This window comes from Bufo bufo, chromosome 9, assembly GCF_905171765.1.
Source record: "Bufo bufo chromosome 9, aBufBuf1.1, whole genome shotgun sequence".
Classification (NCBI taxonomy): domain Eukaryota; kingdom Metazoa; phylum Chordata; class Amphibia; order Anura; family Bufonidae; genus Bufo; species Bufo bufo.
Genome location: NC_053397.1, coordinates 160,739,346 through 160,747,691, shown reverse-complemented (window position 1 = coordinate 160,747,691; position 8,346 = coordinate 160,739,346). Strand labels below are relative to the sequence as shown.

The following is an 8,346-nucleotide window of genomic DNA, read 5'->3' as shown; positions in this document are numbered from 1 at the left end:
TTATTACCTCAAATTAACAAACACATTAAAGCTGAAAAAAGTCTATATTTACACAGGAAGTACAAAAACCCCCCCAAAAAGTTGCGTATCCCCTCCCCCCCAAAACTGGATTTTTTTTTGCATTTTTTTAAAATTATAAAGTAATAAAAATTACCACAAATAAAAAAAAAAAGAAAAACGTAAATATATAGTAAATAAATTAGGAAACCAAACATTGTTAAATATTGAAACAGTTTGGAGGGTAAGAGTTACATGGCGCCATCTGGTGGTACAGATGGAAATTGTCCAGGAAATGGTGAGAAATAGGAGCTTCAAACATTCGGTATCCCACCGACCAGGACCGTCCCTACCATTTACAACCCTCGCAAAATATTGTATATGCACCTTCACAGTCTTCATCAGGAAAGTCAAAAAAGCAGCCATCTTAGTCTCTCGTTACTGTAGAAGGGCGAGGGAGGGGGGGGGGGGGTTCAGAATAATGTGCATTGGTATTTTTTCTTTTTTTTCTGTTTCAAAAAGAATTAGACCACAAGCCACTAGCAGCCACAGTGGGAGATACCCAACAATAAACCTACTACTAAAATACTATTAACCTATAAATAAAACAGCCAGTAACAGCTGGGATCACCCACCGTTCAGGCAACTCCACCTTTTCCTCCAAAATCTGCATGGTTCTTTGGAGCAGGTGCATACTAAAAGCAAGCTAGGCCTCCACTGTGGAACAGCTTAGGGAATTAGGCAACGATCCTGCCCCTCTCCAGCCGTCCGTATTCGGTGACCTTTCATGTCAGGAAGGCCCCATCTATCTCTCCTGTTGTTAAATCAGAGAAGGCTGGAAGGGGGAATAGCGCCCAACCCAGGCTACCGTACCTAGGAAAGGCTTCAGTCCTTTTTCCGCAGCTGGCTAAATCTTCTCATCTTTAAAAGGTCATAGGAAAAAAAAAAAAAAATGTACAGCTAAAATCTTACATTTTGAAAAATGTAAAGTTTTTTTTTAGGGGGGTGGGTTTGGGGGAGGTAAGCTAAAAAATAAAAAGAATATATACAGTATATATCTATATGTAGTGTTCAGTTCAGAAGAAGCAGGAAGAACTTCTGCTGTCCCGGACTGCCAGTATATCTGGAAGGAAAGGGGAGAGGCACATCCCTCCTTCACGCACAAAGTTCTTGTGTCTGTGCTGGAACCAGCATCTTCAGCATGGCTCTCTTCGTTGGCAGAAAATAAAAGTAAAAAAAATTAAATTCTGTCGTCTTTAAAAGAAAAATGAAATACAGTGAAGACACTGGAAAAGAAAGAAAAAAATGGTGTCAATATTATATCACATCATCCTTCACGTTTTCTTCTCTACTTGTGCCACAGTCTAAGGTCTCATGCACATGAGCACATGTGCTCCATGCCTATATTGCAGACCGCAAACAACGGGTCCGCAATATATGGGCAGCAGGCGTGTGAACTCTATCACGGATGCGGACCCTCTGACTTGAATGGGTCCACAATCCCCAAGATGCTGAGGCACAGATTGGAAACACACTATGGGATTTCGGTCTGTGCCTCTGCACTGCACAAAACAAAAAAAAAAACGGTCTATTTTTTTGCGGCGCAGAACGCATCTTGCGGATCACAGACCCATTCAAGTGAATGGGTCTGCATCCACAAACTGCGTGCACTTGGCCGGTACCCATGCATTGCAGACCGCTATTTGCGGTCCACAGCACGGGGCACAAATGCTCGTGTGCATGAGCCCTAAGGCCCCTTTCATCCAAGCATGAGGAAGGCATTTCCAATGTGACTAGATGGGAGCCGGAATGGAGAGCAGAGGCGACCCAGGCAGTGGCAGGGAATCAGTGAAGGTTGGGTATCTATTCTTACATGTTTTAAAAGAGGTTGTGTCACTTCAGCAAATTGTATACATCATGTAGAGAAAGTTAATACAGGGCACTTACTAATGTATTGCGATTGTCCATATTGCTTCCTTGGCTGGATTAATTTTTCCATCGCATTATACACTGCTCATTTCCCTACAGCACAGATACAAGGTGGCCAGGGCAGGAGCTGCTGCGCATGCATGCCTATGTGAGCCCCCATGGTCACAGCCGGCACCTTTTCGTATATAGTGTGCAAGCACGACCACCACTGCTGGATTGCAAGGTGGTTATAACACCTGGATATAAGCCATGTATAATGCAATGGAAAAATGAATCAAGCCAGTAAAGGAAGCAATATGGACAATCACAGTACATTAGTAAGTGCCTTGTATTAACTTTCTCTACATAATAAATGCCACTTGCTGAAGTGAGACAGCCCCTTCAAGCCGCTCCGACTCCACTGCCACCAATTTTTGCTTCAGTGGAAAACCCCTTTAATAAGCTGCATAGAAAGGTTAGGGTACTTTCACACTAGCGGCAGGACGGATCCGACAGGCTGTTCACCCTGTTGGATCCATCCTGCCGCTATTTCGCCGTGCCCCAGACCGCCGGACTAGAAAGTTGGACATGCAGGACTTTTAGTCCGGCGGCCTCGCGCCATGCTGCGCCGGAGCTCCGCCCGCATGGCAAAATAGCGGCAGGACGGATCCAACAGGGTCAACAGCCTGTCGGATCAGTCCTGCCGCTAGTGTGAAAGTAGCCTTACCCCCCATTTTTTTTTTCCCCTATATAAATCAGTTACTAAATCAATGTAATTTCTAGCATGAGTGGACTGAAAATCCTTTGCCTCAAGTGCAAGGGGTGACACTTTGTGGCTTCAAAATGATTATTTTCTTAGAGAATCTCTGCATGGAATAAACAGAATATAACAAGCCATCTCCTGAGGATATAGGAAGGCTGCAATCCTCTCATGCAGTGAATGCAGCCTACTGTATGTGCACCCTCACATGGCTGTACAGTATGTTTAGTCTGCATCATCCAAATATTTCTTCACAGCAGGAACGGACAACATTGTAAGCAAGCAAACCAGGGCCAAATGAAAACTTGTCTTATCTGCCTGCCAGAATATGGAGGTTAAAAGGGTTGTCCCATTATAAAGACTTATTCCCTATGCTTATTGGCTGGGGTCTGACCACTGGGACTTGCGGCAATCATAAAAATGAGGATCCCGCGTTCCCTGTTTGGATGAAGCAGCAGTCACGCATGCATTCTATTCATCTCTATAAGACTGGCGGAGATGGCAGTTTGCTTGCACACAGCCATCTCCAGCAGTCTCGTGAAGTTGAATAGAGCGGCAGTGCACATGTGTCATTCAGGGAAAACTGGGTCCTTATTCTCATAATCTGTGTGGACCCCAGTGGTCGGGCTCCCGTTGATCAGACACCAATCGTGTAGCTAAGGCGTCTTGTACATGGATGGCGTTTGGCAGTTCAGTGTATTGGGGACCGCAATTTGCAAGGGCACCATCCGTGTGGCTGCTGCAACAGATCCAGACCCGCACCGCACAAAAAAAATAGACTAAGTTCTATTTTTTTTGCTGTGTGGAGGCACGGAGAGAAACCCCAGGGAAAAAACTTTGTAGTGCTTCCGTGCCTCCGTTCTGCGGACCCATTCAAGTGAATGCAGGCAACACATACAACTGCCGTGTGCATGAGGCCTAAAGGAATACCCCTTTAATCCTAAAGCACAGTATACCCTCTTGACATACAAGGTTGAAAATGTTTTTAATCATGTTACAAGAGCCTTCTCATATCAGTTTTGCAGTAGGTTAAAAGGGATCTCACCTAAGCAAACATTGGTCCAGTGACAGCCTTCATTTTCCAAGATGGTCAAATGGTACGCTGGCCTAAAAGTAAGACAACATCAATTACCAATAAGCTCCACAAGACGTGTGCAAGAATTCGTTAGGAGGTTTTCAACTGACATTTATTAAAGCTGAAAGAGTGTCAGTTTTATGTATCTAAATCCATAGGCACCCAGCAAACACTAACAATGTCCTTTGACCTCTATCCGGCTGCCACACATGTTGGTATAGTCTTTCAGCAGTACGGAATAGTGTACACTGCTGTGCTATTCCAGAAGCATCTTGCAAAAATTAGGATGTACGCTGTCAGTCTACGATAACCTCGTGTGCACTGCTGAAGGCTTAGCCCAATTTATGACGAGGAGTACACCTCGTCAAATTGGGCACAGCATCTGGCAGTCCATGTGCCCACTGATATCTACACCAGCTCCTGGCTGATGTAGATTTGTTTTTATGCAAGAAAACTGGCATAAAAGAAGATAAATGTGGGTAAGTGGCGAAGGCGGACGAGACCTTTTCTACACAAACCCAGCAAGCTTTGCTCTGTAATGTACTACACTGTTCCTTCTTCAGAGGACACCTCCCTTCTCCATGTTAGCTAGGAGGAGCAAGCCCTGTGAAACATTACAGCGCAAAGCATGCTGGGTCTGGTTAGAAAACCCAGCAGGAAGCTGATGAAAAAACAGGAAGTTCTGCATGTAAACATCCTGCCAGGAGCAGTGAGACTAGGGGAAGAATAGTGCTGGCATGAAAAATAGGTATATGGGTCACTCCAAAAAAAATAATAATAATAATAATTTTGAACCCCCCCTAAGGATGGTTGTGAAAATATTCAAAAAGTTTAGGATATGGATACATTTGTGACTTCTAGACAACTCATTACTTTTTGGATCCTTGGTCTCACAGGGTGTAAATTTATCAATTAGTCATGAAGGAAGGATCGCAGTCACAGCGCTTGAATGGAGGGTGTGAACAATGAGTATAACACTTATTTTTAATTATTTTAATACTTTCACATTTTTTTGTTTAACCCAGACTATCCCCCCCCCCCACCCAAAAAGGGGGGACATTGAGACCCAGAGTGTGATGAAACTAGTTAGTAGAGGTCCTGTGCCGCTGCTGCTTTCATGCAGGGTTTACAGCGTTTGTACAAGGGGAAGATGTGACGCTGAGTCACACAAGGGCGGTCTCACCTGTGATGCTGAAATCCGTGACACTTCTTGTCGCCCTGTGAGATCCGAGGAAGAGACATTTGCTGGGGCTCCCCGATGTAACCTCATGCTGACCTTGCGTTCTCTGTCCACCCGTGAGATTGCCCGAGGAGAGGTGTTACCTTAAACAAGAGGCATTAAGAGAAATTATTAAAGATCAGAATTCTGCATCTCATTTCAAGATTCAAATGTACCCGTTCCATCTCAAAACCAGTCCACTTGTAGACATTGGTAATGAGGCTAAGCTAATGTGTCTAGCTCAGCGTTAATAGGTTGCAATGGTGCCGAATCGCCAGAATGATCATTATTTCAGTTTGCCCTAAGGGAGTCTGGATAGAACTATGGCACCGCTTTAAACCATGAGGACTCATGCAGACAACCATATCCATTTTGGGTTCCGCAAACTCTGCATACCAGCCATTTGCATGCCACATTTTTCCCTAGAACTGGCTATTCTTCTCCGCAAATCTGCCAAGAATAGGACATGTTCTGTAATTTGCAGAATGGCCATATAGATGTAGATGGCATCTCTGGTTCCACTTGCAGGATAACAGGCTCAACTGGATGGACAGATGTCTTTTTACAGGCTTAGAAACTATGTTCCAATTGGTGTACTTTTTAATTATTATTTTTTCTTCTACGGACCCATATAAATGAATGGTTCCGAGCGCAATCCGCAAAAAAATGTGTATTGACACAGATCAAAACTAGTCGCGTGCATAAAGGCCTTACTGAAATTATAGCCATAGGGCCACAGTCAACAATAAGGAAGCATGCTCGGATGTATACATCTTATTTTAGATTTTTTAGTTTTTTTTTTCTTGTTTTATTTCAAGGTGTTGTCCAGCTTTTTATTTATTTTTTTTGTTCAGCCCCATGTCCTGCCACACCCGTGAAGAGTAGCATACTTACCCGCTCCTTGCCGCTTGGTTCCTTTAGTCCACTGCTGCATCCGCTGCACTCCAGTCCAGTTTCTCAACACCTGAAGTGGAGAGGGGTCATGTGCGCCACTGCAGCGGTGGTGAGTCCCCCAAGTGACATGCTGCTTAGAGGACTGTGGCCAGTCACTACCTGTAGTGGAATGTGATCCCCGTCCACTCCGGAAGTTGACAAGCAGGGACCAGGTTTCAACAAACACAGCGGTGGACTGAAAGTCCCGGGACCATGCAGTGGGAGGCAGACAAGTATGCACTGTTCCACTAGGGAATTGTCCATCTTAAAAAGATAGACAATCCCTTTGAACATGTCTTTTTTGTAGCATATTGCAATGCCTACAGTTTTTGTCCTAGTTTATCACGTGTAACAGAAATCAGTGAGGGATCCTTAAAGACCCTGATAATTTTAAGAACACAGCTAGAAGAACTCAAATGAGCACAGTGGCCATTTGGCTTGAAGCCTCTTTTGCCTCTCCTTGGAGAATGTTATTGGGTCTCTATAGCAGGTCTTTAGCTCACACATAGCTAATCTTTCCTTTTTAATAAGTGCTTAAAAAAGTGCAAAGGGACTCAACTTCCAGCAGTCTTAAACCAATTTCCAGTAGGAAACAGTCCGCCGAATCCCTCTGTATTCCGGCATTGTGGAAGCCTAAACGTCGCTGTCCAGCACCATTACCTATAATGGGGACCAGCAGACATCCGGCCGCAAATCTGCTGAGAATCGGCTGGAAGAAAACCAGCCTTACCCTTTATTCTAGTAATCAGTGGGGTCTTTGCATCCAGAATACACCAAACATTATTTTTTTTTTACTCTTGTGATCCTTAAAGCTTTTCATTTAAAAAAATAAAAATAACCTTTAGGTTCATAACTAGTCTTATAGTATTTCTTTACACAGGTTCAGCCACTGATGAGGTCATAAACTGCTTTCACTAAGCAAAGCCACGCCTGGATACCTTAACAACAACATTGTAGGAACTGGTCAGTCTGTAGGAAAATGCCTTATTTTAGATAGATTCATTTATAATACAGAGCAGAAGTGCAACTGGCAAGTACTTACCACTCGGCTGAATCCTTGAGGCTGGTGTGGAGGCTACAGGGTCTCCACCATTCCTTAACCGATTAGGGGCTGCACCTGCAGGAGGGCCAGGAGGTAGTGCTCGAGTGGTTGATCCCCTAAGCTGTCCCATTCTCTCTTCTCGGTCATGCTCTCTTCTTTCCCTGTCCATATCTTCTGGATTCCGAGCTGCACCCTGCAAATCAAACAACTAGATCAGTTCTATGAATAACAAAGCAAATATTTATTTCTTAATGTACAACCTGTGAACCCGGCTAAGGTTGGACTGCAGGGCTAAAACACTACTCGTTACTAAAACGGGTAAAAAGGTGCTAAAAAAAAATCTAAGCACATCATGTAGAATACTGTCCTGAGGAGCTAGATTACGTTATATTTCACACACAAGTTATAGGAGGTCCTAGAAAAATACCTTTCAGCAGAACCAATGATCATGGTTAAAAAAAGTACCGTAATGTAAATCAAATTCTAAAAACTGAATTTTTAGAATTTTAACTTACAGAATTAAGGATTTGTGTGTTTCTAGTCAGGGAAAAGAAAACTGAGGGGCCCTACGGTATTATGACGAAATGTTTTATTAGAAACTCACAAATTTGAGCATGTTCCAGTCGAACACGTAGTCATATGAAAAACCTTGTCGATGGAAGAGGTTCCGGAAAAGCTGCCTCAGGTACGAATAGTCTGGTTTGTCATCAAATCGCAGGGAACGGCAGAAATTCAGATATGTGGAAAATTCAGCTAAAAGAGAAAAGTATTAACATACATTACCCTAATATAACAGGACCTGGCCACTTTTCATTTTTGCTTTGTTTTTTCCCTCCCCGCCTTTTAAGAGCCATAACTTTTTTACTTTTCCATTCATATAGCCATACAAAAGCTTGTATTTTGTGGGACAGTTTGAATTTTTTTTTTTATTGGCACCATATTTTTGGATGTCTTGTACTTTTAAATCTTTTCTTATTCTGTGGGTCAATGAGTGCAATTATGGCCATACCACATTTATACCGTTTTTATTATGTTTTACAACTTTTTATAGTAGTATGGCAAAGCAAAAAAAAAAAGTTTTTGCTTTGCCATATTCTGACATAGAAATATAAAGTTATTTACAGAACTATGTGAGGGCATTTTTTTTTTCTGGAGCAAGCTATAGTCTTTATTGCAACCATGGCGTACATATGACTTTTTGATTACTCCCATTTTATTTATTTTTTTTATCATGCGGCGAGGTTAAAAAAAAAAAACAAAAAAAAAAAACAGACATTTAGATTTTTACCCATTACGGTGTTCTCCATGCAGGTTAAATACTATTTTTAGAGTTTATAGTTCCGAAATGGCGATACTCATGTTTATTTTTTAATATATAAAATTAAAAAAAAAAAAAAAAAAAAGAGGGAGTG

At 42.5% G+C, this 8,346-nt stretch overlaps 1 protein-coding gene across 1 annotated transcript in view; it reads right to left on the bottom strand.

Moving 5' to 3' along the window:
* Window positions 1-452: 452 nt before the first annotated feature.
* Window positions 453-8,346, bottom strand: part of CSNK1E (casein kinase 1 epsilon) — a 64,457-nt gene continuing 56,563 nt past the window's right edge. Inside the window, exons 7-11 of the mRNA XM_040407079.1 lie at window positions 7,539-7,687; window positions 6,935-7,127; window positions 4,924-5,063; window positions 3,711-3,772; window positions 453-1,283 (exon numbers count right to left, since the gene is read on the bottom strand). Of these exons, the coding sequence (XP_040263013.1) occupies window positions 3,740-3,772; window positions 4,924-5,063; window positions 6,935-7,127; window positions 7,539-7,687 (515 nt within the window). The 3' untranslated portion in view covers window positions 453-1,283; window positions 3,711-3,739. The remainder of the gene's footprint in view (window positions 1,284-3,710; window positions 3,773-4,923; window positions 5,064-6,934; window positions 7,128-7,538; window positions 7,688-8,346) is intronic.